A 20,104-nucleotide genomic window follows, 5' to 3' on the forward strand; every position below is an offset into this window, starting at 1 on the left:
TAACCAAGCCTGATGAGATGTGTCATCAGGCTGATGCTCTTTTGCTTTCAATTACTTCATACGGGAAGTTGGCAGTTGAGATTCAGATCTCTTTCTCAGATGGGGCATTTCATTCATGAGCTTTTCATTCTCAGCATCTTGATAAAAGTGGGCCTAGACTGTTGTGAAATGATGTTTATTCCTATCAGATTTAAAGTTTGGAATGAAATTTGTTTTCTAGCAAGTTAAACACAGCTAAAGGAAAAAAAAAATACAAGCCATTATACTTAGGGAACTTACTCTAGAGCGTGGTCCAGGAACTTCTGTCTTCATTAGAGGTCCATCATAATCAAAATCCACATCAATTTTAGCTGCAGCTTGACTGATATATCTGTGTCCTGCAAGAAATAATGAAAACCTGAGTACAGACTATATTTTCTGTGCTCTCCTCTCAGAATAAATATCCATACCTTACCTGACAGATGAGACCAATTACATTGTACTGTCTGAAGTGAACTAAATATCTCATCTTTGACCAGTGTTAAAATAAAACTAATACCAGTGAGGTGGCTTTAAAAAAAAGTTTAAATGAAATGACAAGGCAACCCTACAAATTCTACTGTAAAGTACAGGAGGACTAAGAGCACATCTGTTTCCATCTCTGTGGTTGAGTCTGTCCTTTGCCGTGAATTCCCCACTTCTATGCACAGCTGGTTTCGTTCGCTATCAGTAATAACTGAAAAGCCTGATGGAGTCCACAGGTAAAAAACATTGTTCTGTTTTCTGTAATAGCTCAAAGAACACTGGGAAAGATTTGTGTCTCAAAGGTAAGTGGCTGTGTTTAAAATAAATTCAAAATCTCTCAGGAATCTAGCATCTTGCACTGCAGCTCTGAAATCTGGGTCAAAAATAGCGAGTCTTTCCTCTGATCCTACCTCTGACCTTGTTGCTCTTTATCCATGTGTGTAATTGAGGAATCATAATAAATTCGACATCTTAATGAAACCAAAAGGCAAAAATCTTCTGTGCTTCATCAGTAACAGGCTCTGCTCCCATTTCTGAAGTAACTGTTTCAAAATACAGGGTTTAGGCATAGTCGATACGACAGAGAGTTCTGGTAAGCATATATTCCAAATATATATATATTCCATTAAGGGGATTACAGGTTAAAATGGGAATTGTCCATTTGCAACAAAGGAAGTACAGACTCAAGAGCTGTACCAAGGTGACCAGCAAGAGCTTGCTCTGTACGCTGTGGTTAAGGGTTGAACTAAACTAATGTTCTTAACAATTATGTTTTTCTCGTGAAGCACCTGCAAGCCTTTAACCAGCATGCTATCATGAACAAATTAATCTTAATAAGCTTAACTTAGGGGTATCACACTTGTACCAGATCAACACCCAAAAGATGAGGGCATAACTTGTTTTAGTCTGTGATAGGCATTTTAAGTTGGTGCAATTTGGAAAACCCAAAATGAAGATCCTTAGCTCCCCTTCTCATCAGTGAAAAGCTGAGTTGCAGTTCATAGTGCCTCGCTCACCGCTGGGAGCCAGGATCCCAGCTCCCGCCTGGGGGGGTTTGGAGCAGCGCAGCAGCACAGTTTGAAACTACCATTCACCAGCATCGTGCTGCGCCGGGGCAGCACTGCCACGTGTTGAACGACACAAGGCACCCCAAGCCGTCCAAGGTCCGGAAAGGGAGATGCGCGGGGAGGCAGGCCAGCACCCCCGCACACAAAAAGCACCCGGGTGCAGCAGTGCCACTGGGCACCCCAGGCAGCACCCGCCCCCCTGCGCTTCCACCCACAACCACCTCTCACCGCCAGAGCTTCATTTCAGAAACGTGCTAAAAATGGTTTTTGTTTGCAAACAAGAGTTGTCGAATAAAACAAATATTTATCAAGGAAAATAGAAGGTATACTATGATCCTGCTTGGTAGTGGCCACATTTGGCCAACATTTCCAACATTGATTAGAGACGTTTGCCTCAGTTTGTGTCAGCCCAAGTTGAGATGTCTCAGGGAAACCTGGTTTTGAGGAACTTCATCTGAAAAATCACAGCCCTTTGAAAGCATCTCTAACGGAGCACTTAAATTCACTACTCATTTTGAGAAAACTTAGTCCGCAAAGACAATTATTCTCTTCAGCTTTAATTCCAAGTGTTATATCTGAGATGCGTCAGTGCCTCTCCGCAAAGCTATTAATAGGTTTCGTTACAGCAACGCCACTTCATTTTTGTGTCATTCTGTTTAGCATTCATGTAAATTGGGGACTGCATGACAACTGCTCCACTGGAAAAAAAAAGCTACTGCATATGAAAGATCAAAAGCTACCAATTCATAGCCAATAAAGCTGCAGATTTAGTAGACATGCTATGAGGTCTAAAAGGGGAAAAGAGATGAAACTAACCCTTTTGTGCACCCTGCTCTTTCCCCAGTGGAGATCGCAACAAACCAGCGACAAACATTTCTCCTTCTCCTGTGTCCTCTTCCTTCCCTTCCCCCAGGCTCTGGGTGCTACTTGGTATGAAAAAGGGGAAAGCACCGAGAGGCACAGAATACACAGGACATTTTGGTAGTCAGCAGCAACAGGAAAGAGATGGAGACCCAGCAGCACACTTGGAATCGTTTGACACAGCTGCGAATTTAAGACAGGTGAACTACAACCCGCACACATGGTCCTCCTCCTCCTCCTCCCCAGCCCTGCCTACGGCTCTGCCGCCAGAGACCCTGCACTGCCGCGTCCCCTCCGTCCAGCTCCCAGGGCCCTCCCATCCCGAGCAGCAGCTCATGCAGGCACACTGCCTTCCCTAGTCTTTTTAACTGAGTTCTCATAAAAATGCACTTGTTGGACAGTGATTAAAGACTTCCTCCGCTGTTAACAACTAAGCCACTCCTGCAAACATGCAAGATGCCTGACCACCAGGCTCTGAAACTGAGACCAATAGTCAAAGATTTCCTGGCCATCACCTGTGAGGTGTGGATAACATTTCCCTCTTCCACTTCCCTAAAGGACAATCTGTGAAATATTTTAACAGATGAGGATTCTAAATTAAACACAAATTTAACTACTTCTCTAAGAAAGTTCTGTTTTGGATATTGCAAAGGGCACAGTCTCCCCTATGAAAACACACATATTTACAGAGCTGTACAACAGGGAATTCATTTGGAGAATATTTTACTGTTGTCCTAACTTGTTTAACATCAAGTTAGGTGTTAGGTGGTAAACACCTAGTCAAGAGGAGGTTGCTTCCATCAGCCAGGCTGTGTAACAAAGAAAGACCAAAACTGGTCAGCCTGCTTCGTAGCTCATCATCGTCTTTTTGCTACTGTTTATGCCACAGCCTCTTTTGCATAGGTATGTTGAACTAGATATTTGCTAAGGGCACATATAAGCGATTAAAACAAACAGTACTTAGCCGAGCAGTGCTGCACTAATTCACGCTGGCACAGCTCGTGTCTATCAATAGACATATTTTCATATACAGCAAGGATTGGTCAAGTGAAACTAACACATAGAGGTCTTCCCAGAAGAAGAGTTGCTTTAAAGATCATTTTTATCACATTAGTAATGTTGGTCAACTTCTGAGACATTATTTTTTTAAACAACAGCTTCAGGAGCAGCTTATCCAAACCACAATCATTTTCAGTAAGTCAGCGAACCAGAGCCATCTAAAAAATGAGCAACACAAGTTGACAGGTTTCCCTTCATTTGCTTGTTATCTCCTAAAGCATGCTACACATCATCAGGCTCTACAAGCAAGTGATTTCTAGGCTGATTCACTGATATAAATTTAATTTTATGTCTTTGTTTTCAGGAGCCCACAGAGTATCTCATTTTATTAACACCAGTATAATGGCAGCTATACCGATTCATTGGTCCTTATACTTGCCAAAGAGTCGTTCCACCTCCTGGCTCAGGCAAACGCTATGGTTTGAATTTGAAGGAACAGCTTGCCATGAATAAAATGAAAATGCCCTGTATTACCAGATCAATGGATTTTGAAAAGTATTTTTTTTCTTCCCCTTAGGTAGAGCGTGAAGAATACAGGTTAGAACAAAACCTTCAAAAACCCAAAACCTCAACATACTAACAAAGCCTTTGATAGCAAAAGTTAAAACCAAAGTGGAGTTAATCCTTAAACTTTTTATTTTTTAACGAAGCTCTTCTCCCTTTGAGAGTATAACGTAAATGATTGGCACAAACTCACACAATTTCTAGCAAGGTCAACAGATTCATTGCAAAGAGCCCACTTCACTCACTACTCATCAGATATGCATACTTATTCACAGGGTTAGTTAAAAATAAACAAAACAACACAAATTTTAAGAACACAAAAACATGCTTCCCCTGCTTCCCCTCTTTTAACTCTTTCTTTTCTTCCCCTACTCTTATTCAAGTAAACTGGGACTCTGATCAGGAATTTTAATGATAATCTAAATAGCTGGCTCCTGCAAAGAGCTCAGTCTCGGTGTGACTTGTACTGGCACATGCAGATTGTGCAAGCCACTGGCACTCACACGTAAAGAGCTCTCCTCATCTAAGAGCATCTTAACAGCGAGAAAACAAACTGTCTTACTGCCACACGGTGCTGAAGACTTCGAAGACTAATGCTATATCAGCGCTCAGGGACCTGTCCAAATGCTCGTGAAAACAAAATGAAAGGAAGCACAGCAGTTTTTACTAGCTAAGGACTCCTGCTCAGCTTAACGCTGCAGAGTTTACGGACAGAGGTATTGCCACAGCACTGCTCCCCTTCAGACGGCCCGATTCATTACAGTCTCACAGGCTGCCCTCATTGTACAGGCAAAACTTGGAGCTCAGACCACTCTCAAAAGGCGCAGACGTCAGATCCGTGGTGAAAGATGGTCTGGCCACCCCCAGCATGAAGACTCACCGGCTTTTTGGCATCCTTCGCTCTGGATACTGCGCAACACCCTGCCCTCCGGGTCCCGAATAACCGCAGGGCACGGGTTCTGCCTCTTGCTGCCAGGCGCCTGAGGCCCTGCACACAGAGCACAGCTCCGGGAGGCGGCTCGCTCTCCTGCAAAAGCTTTTCCAAGCACTTGGACACTGTGTGACGGACAGCCGCATCAATACCCGCTTTGTTTTGCCTTGAGGAGGATTTCAGCCCAGAGGCCATGCTCTCTCTCTCTTGCTTCCCCGCACCCCAAGTGTCAGTATTGCATTCTCCTAGCGATGCAAGTAAATGCAAGTAAATCAGATCACTCACTGTGGTGTTTCATCCCCTAGCAAACTCAGCGTGCTTTGCTCAGCTGGCATTTCTGTCTTGAAGGTACTGAATGTACTTTACAACTTCGCCCAAATTATTCCTGTTTGACTCTTTAATATCAAGTCACGCTGTAACTCAGGCTACTCCAATTTGATACTGATGAGTTTAGACATTTGCACATCAGGTCTTGGTTTTGAACACTGCACTTGCCTCTCCAAAAGACAGCAGAGATGGGGCAGATAAAAACTGAGATTCTTACTACGTCCAAGCAAGGTATTTTCAAGTATTAAGAATCCCTGGTGGCTGGTCCTTCAGTGAACTAACAGCATTACCTTTGTAATAAAAGATCTAGAATACAGAAAATGCCACAAAGGTCAAGTGAGACCCCTATTTCCCCAAATGGGAGAGCTGAAACTCTCCAACAAATCTCCACAGTGTGTGTTTATTATGACTTTGTCACTGATGGGACCGACAGCATATGCACATGATAACCTGTCACTGTTGATACTGATGTACCTGTACTGCTCTAATTCCTCCTCGCAGACAGCCTGGTGGCTGTGTGGCTTTTTTATTTTAAAATTTCTTCAAAATAGAAGGTGAAAGCTCAACAAAAATATATTATTGGCCTAAACATCCTCACAGATTTAAAAAAAAAAAAAACATTTACGTTAATATTCTTAAATTCATATTACACTATAACTTGTATGTAAATCAGTACCTAGATGTTTAATTAAAGTTACGCTCTTGAGCCAATGGACCAAGTCAATCCATTGACTTTCTGTTGAGGTCTATGATCAAACTGCCATAGAAAAAGGGTTTCTTGTGTTATATTAGCTTAACTTAAGAACAGGACCAAATAACATGACCTCAGCTCTCATCTTGAAAGTGTGTAGAGGTAATGGGCTACAGCAGAGTGTCCGTCTCTGAAAAAGCATTAGGAAAGCTCTTAAATTACATTTAGCTACTATGACTGAGAACAGCACCCTCTCTTCCCTCTTCACATCATGGCAAAAGTAAAAAAACAAACATATATACTATTAATGAACCTAATTATCAGAGAGCACATCAGCTGAAGGATTTGCAAAGAATTTTCTACCCAACCCATTTAAAGAGAGTGGGTACAATAAGTTAAATTCTACTTTTCTTGCTTTTTGCAGACTTCTCAAAGCTCTATGCAACACACATTGTCTTTCTAAACACTTGAGTAACATCAGCAAATTATCACATCCTTCCTTGTCATCTAACAGGATGTCATCATTTGCTAGCAGACAGAAAAGCTCATTTTCCAACTTCTCTTTTCTGTGCTGCCCTCATCACTCACCAGGTGTCTCACTCAGCAATTTTTAACACAGTACCACATTGCTATAGCAACATAATTAATATAAATACATCCTTCTAACATTTTGTGATGTAGTCACAAAGAGCACTACTGTTAGCAGGTCTCTGTGCTAAGTAGTGATCTCTGCTAACAAGAGCTAGGTTCAACACAGGCCCAGAAAGAAAACGCTTAAACCTCTGATATGTTCGACTACAAGTAACACTCATATAATCACAGTTCCGAGTGTACAACAACTGGATAGTACCTGGGAGAAACTCCAGTGAAGGCACTGAAATTACATCAGTGTAATTAAGAGAAGGAACTACCCCAAGGAAAAAAAAGAAAAGAAGATAGGTGAAAATAAATGCTGGCATACCAGATCTCTCAAATGCAAGTGTTTTGCTGTGAAAGAATGTAAAGGGAAAGCTCCCCAGTCCCCAAGGAGGCACGTTACATGTGCCACTGCACTGCTGCCCTATGCAAGTGCAGAAAGGCAACCTCCCATGCATGCCTCTAACTTCCACTCCCCAGTGTCTATCAAACCACCTTCCTGGCAGAATTTTTAGAGCGTGGAGGCCCTGACAGCCAAAAGTAGGAGGACTGTGACTTCCCCCAAGTCCTCTTTTAGGTGTTGCAAGTAGAATCTGTTACTAACAGATCTTGAAACGGAATGGCAAAAGGCCAGGCTAGCTAGAGATGTTTGGAAAACGAACATCGCTATTGCATAATATTGTGAAAACTGAGATTGCTATTTACAGAGTGCTTACGCTGTAAGATCAGAAGCTGTTCCACATGAGATTGTCTGTGTTTCAGTACTCCCACATACGCACTGGAGATCTTATTGGAAGAGGATTCTCCAAAGATGAATTAAAAATCCGATACCAAACAGGCCGTACAGAAGTGGAAGCTCCGATAAGAAAGAGTAAGAACAGTTCCCCCTTCCCATCACAGCATAATCCCAAATCAACTCCTCAGCAGAGTTACAGGAGCATCCAACTGCTAGTCTTCTTGTAGATCTTGTGATCTGAATCAATCATAACATCCTTCCTCATCTGCGGCACAGGCCAGAGTAACAGCTATGAGAGCTCTTCAGGACACCTCTACAGATGAACAGCCACAAGGAACGCCCAGGTGGGAAAACACAGCCAGCACTGCCACAGCCACCCTTTGTGGCACAGAAAGAACAAGAAAATTAGATAGGAACATTAAAGGCCTTACATTAACTCAAGGAACTGAGAAGCGAAGTCCAAACTTAGCCTTGTAGCAGAGCCTCCTTCCAACAACAGGTTTTCATATGAACATTTTTATATTTCAGCTTTTTGATCAGACAGAAAAGTAAAGGTTCATCAGTCCAGTGCGAGAGGTTGCCCTCCAGAGTCATCAATGGCCACCAATGGCCAGCTGAAGCTGACATCAAGTCTATGTTCTCTACAATCCAGTGAAGGGAACTGATCCTTGCTTCTCCCACACATCCCACATATCCAGGTTGTTCTCTCTGATTTCCTAGGGAAGCTCCTAATGTATAAACTGAATAAAAAAAGTAAAAAGTCTCAGCAAGGATTAATACTAGAGAGAAAAGTAGGACGGAGAGTAAATCTTTCTCATGGCTTTCCAACCTCTTTCCAGTAACTGTGATGGGGACAAGTCAATAATTAATATGAACATCTCTCAGACTTTACTGCAGCACACCTGTGAGATAAAACATCACTATACTCTGTAGAGAGATAGGAAACAGACTGAGATAGGTGAGGTACAGCCCCAGCCAGAGTTAGTCCATTTAGGGCACTGCAATAAAAGTACAGAGAATCTGGAGGAATAAAACTGGGCCTACAAAGGAGAGACCGAAACAGTATTTAGCCCAGTTGAGAAAAAAGTATGAGGTCTTCAGGGAGGTAATAGGTTTCAAATACGTAAAAGGCTGCTGCAAAGAAAAAATACATGTTCCAGCTTCCAGGTCCTTTGAGGGCAGGACAAATAGTAAGGATTTAATTTTCTTCCTGTTTTGAAACTTAGGTTAAATATTAGAAAAAAGTTTTAAAGGTAAAGTCAGTTCAGCAATACAGCAGATTGCCTGCCAAGGCTGCAGAAGCTGCACTGCTAGGGGCCTTTAAGAACAGGTCAGCATCCTAGAAGGGCATAGGCATGCACTAATGCAAACTGATGTTACCTTAGGCAGGAGACTGACCTTTTGGCATGCTTTCCAGTTCAAGATTCAAAGATGAATTCAATCCCTTGGGGTAATCAGTAGGAAACCGAACCTAGATCTCTGGAGTCCCAGACTGTCCTCGTAATTATGGTACTACCCTACCAGCTAACAACTGACTGCATCTTCATCTGCCTCCAAAGCATGGAAAAGGAACAGCTTTCCTACTACAGTGGCACAGCCGATAAAACCAGAGCTGGCACAAAGCGGAATAAGTATCTACATTCAGACTATCAGTTGTGATCACCTCGCAGCACACTGGGCTGACAGTAGCAAAAGAACTCAATTCAGGTTAAGATGTAACATGGAAGTATGTCATCATCTCTCCAACATCACCCGCCTCTCCTGGATTTGCCTGGCTGTTACCGCCCTGACGGCACTACACAGGAGTCTTTGTAAAAAAAGATTAGGCTAGCTACACAGTCTATTGTTGTTCTTCTGCTATCCTTCAAATTCTAGTGAACTTTATCTTCAAGGCTAAAATATCAAGTAGATCGAATACATAAGGAAAATAAAAACATACCTGATTAAGGCTTATTTTTAAGGAAGGCGTAAGGACTCCAAATACTTACAGGCTTCACATTTTTTGGAAAGATTTAAGTTACATATTACTTTCATATGTTTTGCTTAGCTTTTGCATTTTGATCAACTTAAATTTTGATCATCTTCATTTTCCCTGTCTAGTTAGCTTGCCATGGGCTAGCACTGTGTTAGTAATGAGAAACACGACAAGCAATGGTTAAGTAAAAAAGATTCTCCAACCAGATGCTTACCTCTTGTCCCATGTTCCTTAAAAGATTGAGGGCTTGAAATCCATCTTAATTAGAATTAAACACTACCCCCTACATACAACTAGAGAAAAGGTTCCTAGAAATATTTTGATTAATATAAAGCTTAGTTATCTTTGTTCCCACATGTTTTACAACAGCGAATGTGCGTGTAATTCTTTGCTGCAGTGAATGCCAATTTCCAAACATCCTTCCTTTTCACATCCCCTTTTTTGTCAGTAACCAGTTTATTTCATGCCTACGGTCAGAAGAACGCTGACTCCGACATTTGCTTTAAAAATCAGAGGTAACCAAGGATGAAAAAATCTCTTTCTGTAAATAAATTTATCATAGATTCAAGCTGAACAGGATTATTGCGCTTAATGCACACACACAACTGAAATATGACAGCCCACAGACGTAGAGACTTCTACCAAGAGGCAATCTATTCTCTCCTCCTCTCCACCTCCATCGCCCCCCTTTGCAAACCCTGTCATTTCAGTATCCACAGAAAAAAAATTAGCAGACCAAATGGCACTGCAGGATTTTTGTGGGAGTAATATACAAGTCTCTTTTTTAGTTTGTAAAGCTCTGAACTTGAGTGCTCAAAAATACCTTAGAGGAGAGCACTCCAGAGCAGAGAGCTCCTGGATGTCGCCCTCAGCATTTCCCTAAAAGCCAGAAGAGATCAGTGGCACTGCAACCTCACCAGAAAAATGGCCTGAAGCTCCAGTTTTTGCTATAAGCGTCAGAGCCTCCTGACTGTTCTGTCAGCCAGCAATGTTGCAGGCTAAAAAACTGCCAGGGTACAGTTCCTTCTGGTGAGGGGTTCTCCTCTTGCTCCATCTTTTCTCATCTCTGGACACACACACAAAGCATTCAGTCCCAAAGGCCACAGGTCTGTTATACAACCTGCAGCCAAGGACCTCTATTTTTTCAATATTTTGGCAGGCTTTCACACTTAAAAGTTTCCTGAAAGCAAGGATGGATTAATGAAGCCTGGAGTTGCCTTCCTTTCTTATTGAAGATCTACACCCCCTCACTGCAATGGTGGGAAAGGAAGAGTGAGTTAGCGCATCTGCCCTCCAGTGACCTCAAGTACCTTGCACAACTGCAATATATTTGTCTTTGCGGTTGGGAAGCAGCATAGAAGCGTGCAAGACACTGGAAGGGACAGGGAGCATTAAGTCATACGGAGATGACAGATTAGCTCAAAGGACTGACAACTAACGAAGGCCTAGTTGCTGCAAGCACTTTCCATTGTCCGCTATCGACGAACGATCACTGCTCTTGCACAGCGCAGATAATCAGTGCGTCACTCCCATAAATAGAAGCGCATCCTGTATTGAAACACTGACCTAATACTTTTCCAATAGTTACAAGACCAGACTTTGTGTTCTTTAACCAAAGGTCAGTTGCTCCCCAAAGTGTATTATTTAAAAGGAAATCAATCACGTTTAAGTTTTTGAGCAAATGGAAGGGTTCTGTGTTTGCCTGGCAGTGGCAGAAGGAGCACAGTGGCACCGCAGAAGAAGGGCTGGAGGAGAGAAGAAACATTAGTATTTGCTCAGTCACAGAAACAGCCATTCAGCCATACTGTACTCAGTATAAGAGCAAATGAAACGGATGCTAGATCTTACATTCTACACTGCTTTTTCCAACAAAGCCAACAGAAATTTAGGTTTTTATATCTATTTCACAGAGATTGCAGACTTAATATACACATACACATGGTAAATTACAAGCCGGGGCCAAGCAAGAACTTGTCATTATGCGCTTAGGAGAAAGTAGCTTGATGCTGTGGTAGGTTTTTATTTCACTAGAGCTAACTACAGGCAGAAACACACAACTCCAGTGAGGGCCACCTCTTCACGTCAGTCACACAAAACCTCCCCACAAGGGAAGATGGGCAGGGTCACGCCACATAGCACAAAAACAAAAAAAGGCTAATTTTGATGGATGGTTGTTTCATCTCTGCACCACGTAGCATCAGAAAGTAGCTCTGAAAGAGCGGAGTTCCAAGGGCTGAAGAGCTTCGTTTCAGCTAGCGTGTTCACAGTGCAAATTATTAACTAAATGAGTTCTTGTTTGCAGAATAAAAAAAAAAACAACACCACAACAAAAAAAACTACAGCACCTTTGTGGACCACTTCGGGACTACAACTGCATCATTATCTAAGATGCAGAACATCGTATTCTTCAAGTTTTGAAAGATTCAACACCACCAGACAAACCCCCAGCAATGTTCACACTGGAATTTTCTCCACCAGCATAAAGTGAACACTTACCAAATACAAACCAGGAAAATACAAAAAAACCACTTACCAAATACAAGCAGCCTGGAGTTTTGCTGCAGGCAACAGGTCAGCTGTCGACTAAGCAACATTGACGCCATTTTATCTTTTCTTTACTCAAAAAGACTCAATCTTGAGAGATTTCTTTCTGGCTCACGTTCTGAAAAAAAGAAAAGCAAACACTTTTTTCATGTCCCTATGGATGCAGCCCCTATTACTGTGCCATTCATTTCAATTTCCCCTTTCACTAATTCCAATCCAAAGAAACTGAAAGCATGCTTTGATGGATTACTGCTGATGTCCAGAGCAGTCTCAGGATTGAGACCCAAGTCTGATGTTAGGTCTTGTTGAGGCAAATGAATTCTAGGCTAAATCTGTATCTCCCAGCTTTAGCAGGGCCAGGGGGTAAAGATTATTATCTATTTTCCCTTGGTCTTTTTCTCTACTTTCTCTACTTTCAACGTATGTGGACTACGTTGAGCTTTTAAAAAATTGCTTCCAGTCAGTCTCTCAAGCCAATCTGTTATTTTGATTCGACCTGAGTTTATGAGAAAAATCTCATCTAATACAAAAAAACAGCAGGACAAGCTGACAAGGAAATAAAAGAAAATCAATCTCCTGCAAAAAAAGTTTCTACCGATTAATCACATCTCTGTGAAGAGAGACTGCGAGAGCTGGGATTGTTGAGCTTGAAGAAGGCTCATGTTGTGTCCCATCAATGTATAATAAATACCTGATGGGAGAGAGTAAAGAAGGAGCCAGTGGTGCCCAGTGACTGCGTAAGAGGCAATGGGCACAAACTGAAATACAGTAAGCTCCATCTAAACATAGAAAAACCCTGGACAGGTTGCCCAGAGAGGGTGTGGAGTCACCATGCTTGGAGATATTCAAAACCCAACTGGACATGGTCCTGAGCAGCCCGCTTTAGGTGATGCTGCTTAAGTAGGGGGTTGGACCAGATGACCTCCAGAAGTCCCTTCCATTCTGTGGTTCTACCTCAGCTAGTTAAATATAAATGACCTTATAAAGTCAAGTAGCATGAATGATAATATGCCTCCTTTTTCACTCTGGATCACCTGTGCAGAAAGCCTGGCTGGAAGTCATAAATAGATAAAACAAGTCATTGAATTATTATCCAGGATACAGGTTAAATTCAAACTTTACACTTAGAAGTGTGGTACCCTGTGTTCTATGTAGGATACTAGAGGCCTTTTTTGCCTGTACAGAGACCAAGCTGGCATTTTTCACCTCACTGGACGTCCCTCCACCCCCAGTGGGTGTAGACCATCTAGTAGCAATGGACCGAGGCTGGCAGTCCAAATGAAATGTCACCATTACCTGTAAACCTCCTGGGAAGAACTCTATTTAATAAACACGCTCTGAGAATGGAGCTGATCTTCCAGCAGAAAGAGATCATAGTTTACTGCTTACACCACTTCTGTGCCATCAATAAAATATGCAAACAGATGTTGATGACTAGATGCAGCGAAGCAGTTGATCTATTGCTACCATGATAAGAAGTATCTCTTACCCAACACTAATATATCAGAAATTTAATTTCTGTATTGTCTGTAGCCATGATACCATTTGCTTTCCTTCATGCTTGAGCTTTTTCACAATTGGCAAAAGAAAACAAAAAACTCCTTGCCTACAGAGATTTATTAATTCACGGACCTATTAATACTCAGATACAAAGAAAATTCCCTGTGCCTTCCCAGACAATCGACATAGCACTTGGTTTCACTTAGTTTGCTCTGAGTTCAATTTAAAATTCAAGGTATTTTGAAATCTGCCAAGGTGAGCAAACACTTGCATAACATTCGTGCGCACACTGGAAAAAGCTAGATGAGCTTCATAAGGTTTTGGGTCAGAAGTGTAGAGGGAACTAGTTAATTTTTTTCAGAAGAGTAACTTCACTTGTAAGAAAAGATTAATTTAACTCATTCATAAATTTTTCACTCTCAGCTGCTTTCTTCAATTGTGCTAACTTTTGCATAATCAACACGTAAAGAAATATCCCAATACCATCAATTTCGTACCTCATGACCATCCTCTAGGAAAAAAAAAATGCATGTCCAAGTCAGTGAGACTATCACTGTGGGGAAAAAAGCTGTTAAAGGGTGAATCAGCCCAGCACCTCTCACAATGATTAACCACCTTGATTGATGTCCTCTGCTATTTACTTGGTCTGCACTTCTGCAATCTACAATTCCCTCCTTAAGTTTGCTCTGCAAAGTACTTCTTTTTAAAAGTCTGCAGTAGACTGTTAAAAGCTAACGTGAACATAGCTTTGCAGGAACTAACAAATGGAGCAGTGCAAACGTACCTATGACAGAAGGTTAAAACAACCCACCGAAGCTCGCTTCGTCATTCCAGTCCCCTTCAATCATCTCCCGTGGGCGTTTTGCTATAAACTGACTAATTTACCTTCCCCACAATGATGAGATGCCTCTTCACATACAAATCAAACGTACCTTCAAGTCACGCTACACGTACCCACCAGCATCCAGGTTTTCCTGCAGTGGTATCTACTCTTCCTTCCCTAGGTGAACCACTCCTACATGTTTGCTTCCAGAACATTATTTTATCTTTTACTTGTATTTACTGTTTATCTTAAGTCCTTTAATGGTTAAAATACAATATTCATAAAAGGCTCAAACATATATTTGGAAATGGTATTGGCTTTCTGAAATACTGCAAAAAATTATTGCAAGAGGTTTAAAAATAAAGCAGCTTAGCCCTAATTTTCCTTGACAGTTGTTATATAAAAAGTTTTACCATTTTCTAGTCCAGAGTCAGAATAAATCATGTAATATCACATCTGAGTATAACAAAAATCAACTTCTTTTCCTTCTCCATTACGCACACAAATTCTCACAGGAGATCAGCTGATGTGATCGTATATTTGTCTAAGCACGTTATTTCGTTATCATCATAACCAATTGAATTTTGCCTCCATAATCCATCTCTTGATCAATTCTCACAGGCCTAGCTTGTTCTAGCACCACAAGCAGCCGCAGCACAGTTTGCAAGCCAGCAGAAAGCGGTTCTCGTGCACATGTCAAAACCGCAGCAAAGCCACGCTCCATCACCACTGCTGCTTCAGAGCAACTGTGTAGTTTCAGATTCTTTAAAATCTAGGCAAAATACACCCACCAATTTCAGATATCAGACTGTAAAGGGGTTGTGAAGGACAATGTTTGGATTAGATTTGTGATTAAATGCTAGCTACCTTAGACCTCAAAGAAGTGAGGCTTTTCCAGGAAAAGAGATTCATAAAAGTCTTCTCTAAATATTTTTCCTCTTATGGCAACTGTCTGAGCTGGCAAAAGCCATCGTTACAGATAACTGTACAAAACAGCTATATTTGCCTATATTTTTGTATGTAATTTTGCATTACGTAAACATATACATTGGCAAATACAGTTTAAGTCACAGTCACGTTCTTTTAGTAAGAAATTTTTTTCAAGGAGGAAGCTCAGTACAGTTTATTGAGCACATGAAACATAAGGGTACGTGGATTTTTTAAATGTGAAATTGGATGTATTTTTTTCAATAGCAGCTCTTAAAATTCTGTACTGAGTGATTAATTCTGACAGGCAAAATTAGTTACTAGGAACGACAACAGTCACCCAGCAGCAGTAGCAGTAGCCTATTACAAACATATAAAGACGCATTGTTTCTGGGAGCTAACAAGACTATGTTTCTTAGGGGGAAGCCCTGGAAAAATAAAAAAAATTAGAGAGGGACCCCAACATTCAGGGGGGCTTGATCCAGATAAAAGAGCGAAAATATACAAACTAGGAGCGCGTATAACATTCTCGCTTGCTAGCAGAGAAGCTAATGCAGCATGACGTCCGTGTTTCAGACTGGAGCTTGCAAAACCCTGCCTCTGAAAGCATCCTCAGGATAGATGCAAATGTAAGAGGTGAAACAGAGACACTGCAAGACATGGATGAGAAGTCAGCACTGCAGATTTGCATCTCTTTCTTGCAACTCATGCCAAAGACACAGAAGCCTGTTTTAAATTCATGGGGGCACATTAATCTGTCCCTCAGCTGCTCCAAACCCATTTAACCAGAACAATTAAGTGGTTTAGAAACAGCAGCACAAGCTGCACACTGCAATTACTCCACAAGTCTTCACAATACGTATTTGGGGGGGAGGGGAGCAGGGAGATAAAAGCAAATTAATTCCTCCTTTGCTGTTTTTCTTTGCTTGACTTTTCTATGACACACAGCAGCGAGGGTATTGTAGTGCTACATGTTAATTGTTGTGAAATTTAAAACATCTCAAACTATCTTTTACTCCTGTCCGCTTGGATCCATCTCAATGTGAAAACAGCGCAAGGCTTATTTGTTTTGTGCGCTGTGCAGGGTCTGCTGGCGGGTGCAGGGGCAGCAGCCCAAGGTCCTGAAGCTCTGCCACCCCGCCGGCGGTGGACGCTTTCCCTCTCTGTCGGGAGTCCACAGGCAGCACCAGCATCACGCCTGAAAGCAAAGCCACCCCTTCCACACCCCAGCCTGCCCTGGCATCCTGGAGGTGAGCTGGTGCAGATGGTTTGCAAGAAGGGTGTTTCTCAAAGCGATGAGAAGGCTCTTCAGTTCACAGCTCAGCATACTTTGACACTGCATTTTCTGCATCTGTTTTTTAACAGTGGAAGAAACTGCAAATTGAGAGGCCAAGTCAGCTATGGTTCCTGTGACTAAAACAAAAGAACAATGTTGAAAAGCCTGGCAGTACTCACGTAGCTGTGCTGAAAGTGGAAAAACACTGCAAAGCTGATTTTCCTTTGGAATTAAAAGTTAATTTCCTTGGCTTCACAGGATAGTGAGTCCAACTACCGTTACAAAGACCCACAATGTGATAAAGCATTACTAGTCCAGTTTTTTTGTGTTATTTATCTTCCATGAGCTCTTGTTTCTCCTTTTCTAACCTCCACACACCTGCACATCAGGGCTCTTTACACAGCTTTTTTTGGAAGAGAATCAGACTGGAATATATCAGAGGTAAGCTGGAAAGAGTCTGGATAATAGGGCCAGAACATGGGCACTAAGAAGAGGGAGTCACAGACCCCGTCACATAAGCAGTGACTACCGTATGGTAAGTCAGGGATGAGATAAGCAGTTCTGAAACAGGGAAAAGATAGAAAGGCTGTCAAAACCAGAGCTGGATGGGACTGCAGCTTCTGAGCTGAACAGGGACAAGCTTTCCAGCCTCATTCATGCTGCCCAAGACCTATCATCTCTTAGTCTGCAACAGCGTGACAAGTTAGAAGAAAAAATCTTAACTAGTCCTTCTACATTCTGCACCCCATAAACTCCTGAAAACCCCTTGCTGCTCATTTTTTATTATTTTCACCAACTTCTGGCAGTTAGTGTTCTGTGTCTGGGGCCCATAAAACAGAGAGTTGAAGGGCCCTGTCTTAAAAGAACAATATCAAACAGCCTTGCATTTTTAAAGGGGGGCAAGTCTCCTGTTTTGCATAAACAGGCATCTTTCATGACTTAAGTGATGCAGCTCAAGTGGTTTACTTCTAAAAACAGCTCAAGGAGATCCCAGAGCCTGGAATATCCCTGCAATTTCACAAAGAAATGTAAGTATGGGTGAGGTGGAAGACAGTTGAGTCTGTCACCCATTAAACATAATCATGTCATTCCTTAGTCTGCATTTGAGGAAGAATGGGGCGACCTAATAGCATTGTGGTATCTACATAAAAACATTCAATGTATACAGCACTCGCTGTTTGAAAATGCACTGCAATCATTAAGCACTGCCCCACCCTCCCTTGGGGAGACAGGGAATGTCCACATCCAATAGATCAAAGCAGGAAAAAACTGAATGACTTAACCAGTTGTTATTGACAGAGCGCAGGGTGACATTAGAAATCCTGACTTACTGCTTTAGCTACTTAAGTGTAGTAAACAACCAAGTAAATAAATAAAGCAGCTTGCCAGCATGTTGATGTATTTAACTGCAATTCGCTTGGTCCCTGAAGCAGAGTTAAGAGTTCAATATAGACTATGCAGGTATGAAAGCCTGAGTGCATACAATGAAATACAACAGGTCCTTTTACTTCAGCAGTTTTTTTTCCAAAGGTATAGTTCTGAAAAAAATTTGAATTAGCTTACAACAGCATTTGCAAGAGAAGTTTGTTAGAGTAACACCAAGAATTTCTAGTGATAGCTAGACTAAGGCTATCTTAAATCACCATGGGAATAGGAAAGTCCTGTTAAGAGGTAGTTGCAAGAAAATTTACATCTAGTGTTCATATAAGGCCAGCATCAGATTTTCCATCCAGCATCTATATAAACCCACCACAAAACAGACCTGAAACCCTCAACTTCAGTAAGAGCAGTACCTAGCACCATCCTCATGAGACAGCACAGAAAAGAGAAACAAGCTGCTCCTCACCCACTTGGTCAACCAAAGGCCACAGCTTTGTACTTCAAAAGCAAAGATGGTTACAAGCACCCCACAACACCAAGGCCACGTATCAGGATCACTACAGCGACTGAGACACTCTGCGGAAGAGGTCTGGTCTGCTGGGTCTACGGGAAAACCCACACATCAGAAAAGAGACCCCTGAGCACTTTGAAGATCAACACTTACCTGGCGCAATTTCACAGGCAGCAGCCAAAAAAGTCAGCGCAAAGAGTGACTCTCGCCAATGAACGGCGAGTTTGTCCTTGGGGAGCGCAGCTCACCAAGGCATTTCCCACTGAGCAACACTGACAACAAAACACACGACAGCTATCTGCAAATGGAAATGTGTATCTACCACCAAAATGGATTTTGCCTGAAAACACTTCACAAGCTGACAGTTGCTTTTGCTGTTTATTCCTCTAATAACCTTAACGGCTTTGTCTAGAACAGGATGTAATTGGAAACTCTATGATTGTACTTAAGTTGCCAAGGACACGGTTGTCATAGTTACAAGGAAAGCTCAAGTATCTGTTATTCATGGTTGCTTATTTATTTATTGACACCAACAGGATCAAACACTTCCACTACTGTTCAGAAGAATAGAAATGGGGAGACTGGCTTTGTCTTTCAAGTCTTGACAAAACAGTAAATATTGCATATGACAGTATGTCTTCCCTAATAAACTGGCTTTTTGCACAGCTACCTTATCTCACTCCACATTCAGCTGGCATTCAAGTCAGTCTGTTCTGAAAACTGCAGCAAAAGACCAAAGCAAGATGCAACTCACGAGGCAAAAACCTCATGCCTATAGCTTGAAAGTACTGTACAATATCCATCATGACATGGCAATACCCACCTGCCTCATGAGACCAACAGTTAGGTCAGAGCTGAACCAGCAGCGAAGCTAGAACAGAAACCTTCAGACCTTCCATCAAGTTTTAAAACTCATCTACAGTCAGAAGTGTCATTACACTCATGTATGCAGGTTCTTCTCTTTAGATGTCTTCTAAGCAGGGTTTGGTGGCTGGATATGAATACATCTTTTTTTCTTTTCTTTTTTTTTTTTTTTTTTAAATCTTTCTGCCCTTGTCTCTTTTTGTTTTCCCTCTCTCCAACAAATATTGGATGAAGAAAACACTCCTGGTCCGTAATCCAATGAATAAGAACAGGTGGGAATGTTGCGATTATGGCACAGTAGGATTCAGGTGACCCACCAAACTTCTGAGCAGCTCATTTTTGATTCAAGAACTATTGGAACAGCTAAGTTGGGATGAGATATGCCTACACCTTCCCTGTGAAAGAAATACGTTGCCTCAGGAAAAGAAAAAATGGGGCCTAAAAAGCATCTGTTAGAAATTGGGCAAGTTCCAGATCCACAGCTAAAAATACCTAAATAAATGGCATAACTGTACATAAACATTGGTAAAAACCAAGCACAACTAAACTAACGTTAGCTGAAAAATTTTAATCTTTTTTTAGTTTGTCATTCCTTAATAGTTCCCACCGAAAAAAATGGCACTTTGATATTTCAGTGAACTTTACGAGTGAGCTACCCATAAGAACCTCTCTTCAAGCCTGCATATTTTGAATCCATTATTTTAAATGCAGATGGCAACAACATATCTAAACCATGCCTGTTAATTTCCACACATTTCCCACATCAAAACAGTCCAGCTTTCAATGGGTTAAACAGCTAAAATTATGACACAGCCACGCTTTTCAGATTAGTTGCTCCACAAGCGTTTTATAGTTTTGGAAAAATTAAAGTATTGCAAAATACCCTCAAGTGGAGCTTGCTCCAACGAAATTCAGTTATATTCCGTGTAAGATTTTATTCCTCAGCATCCTACCACTGCCTCCTCAGAGGTCATGAAAATAGATAGAT

At 41.7% G+C, this 20,104-nt stretch overlaps 1 protein-coding gene across 1 annotated transcript in view; it reads right to left on the minus strand.

Moving 5' to 3' along the window:
- LOC104081115 (4-aminobutyrate aminotransferase, mitochondrial-like) overlaps positions 1 to 11,928 on the minus strand; it is a gene marked incomplete at its 3' end in the record, with an annotated part of 20,389 nt that extends 8,461 nt beyond the window's left edge. The window contains exons 1-2 of the mRNA XM_009583731.1: positions 11,825 to 11,928; positions 280 to 377 (exon numbers count right to left, since the gene is read on the minus strand). Coding sequence (XP_009582026.1) covers positions 280 to 377; positions 11,825 to 11,894 — 168 coding nt within the window. The remainder of the gene's footprint in view (positions 1 to 279; positions 378 to 11,824) is intronic.
- Positions 11,929 to 20,104: the final 8,176 nt, after the last annotated feature.

This window comes from Fulmarus glacialis, unplaced genomic scaffold, assembly GCF_000690835.1.
Source record: "Fulmarus glacialis isolate BGI_N327 unplaced genomic scaffold, ASM69083v1 scaffold16028, whole genome shotgun sequence".
Taxonomy (NCBI): domain Eukaryota; kingdom Metazoa; phylum Chordata; class Aves; order Procellariiformes; family Procellariidae; genus Fulmarus; species Fulmarus glacialis.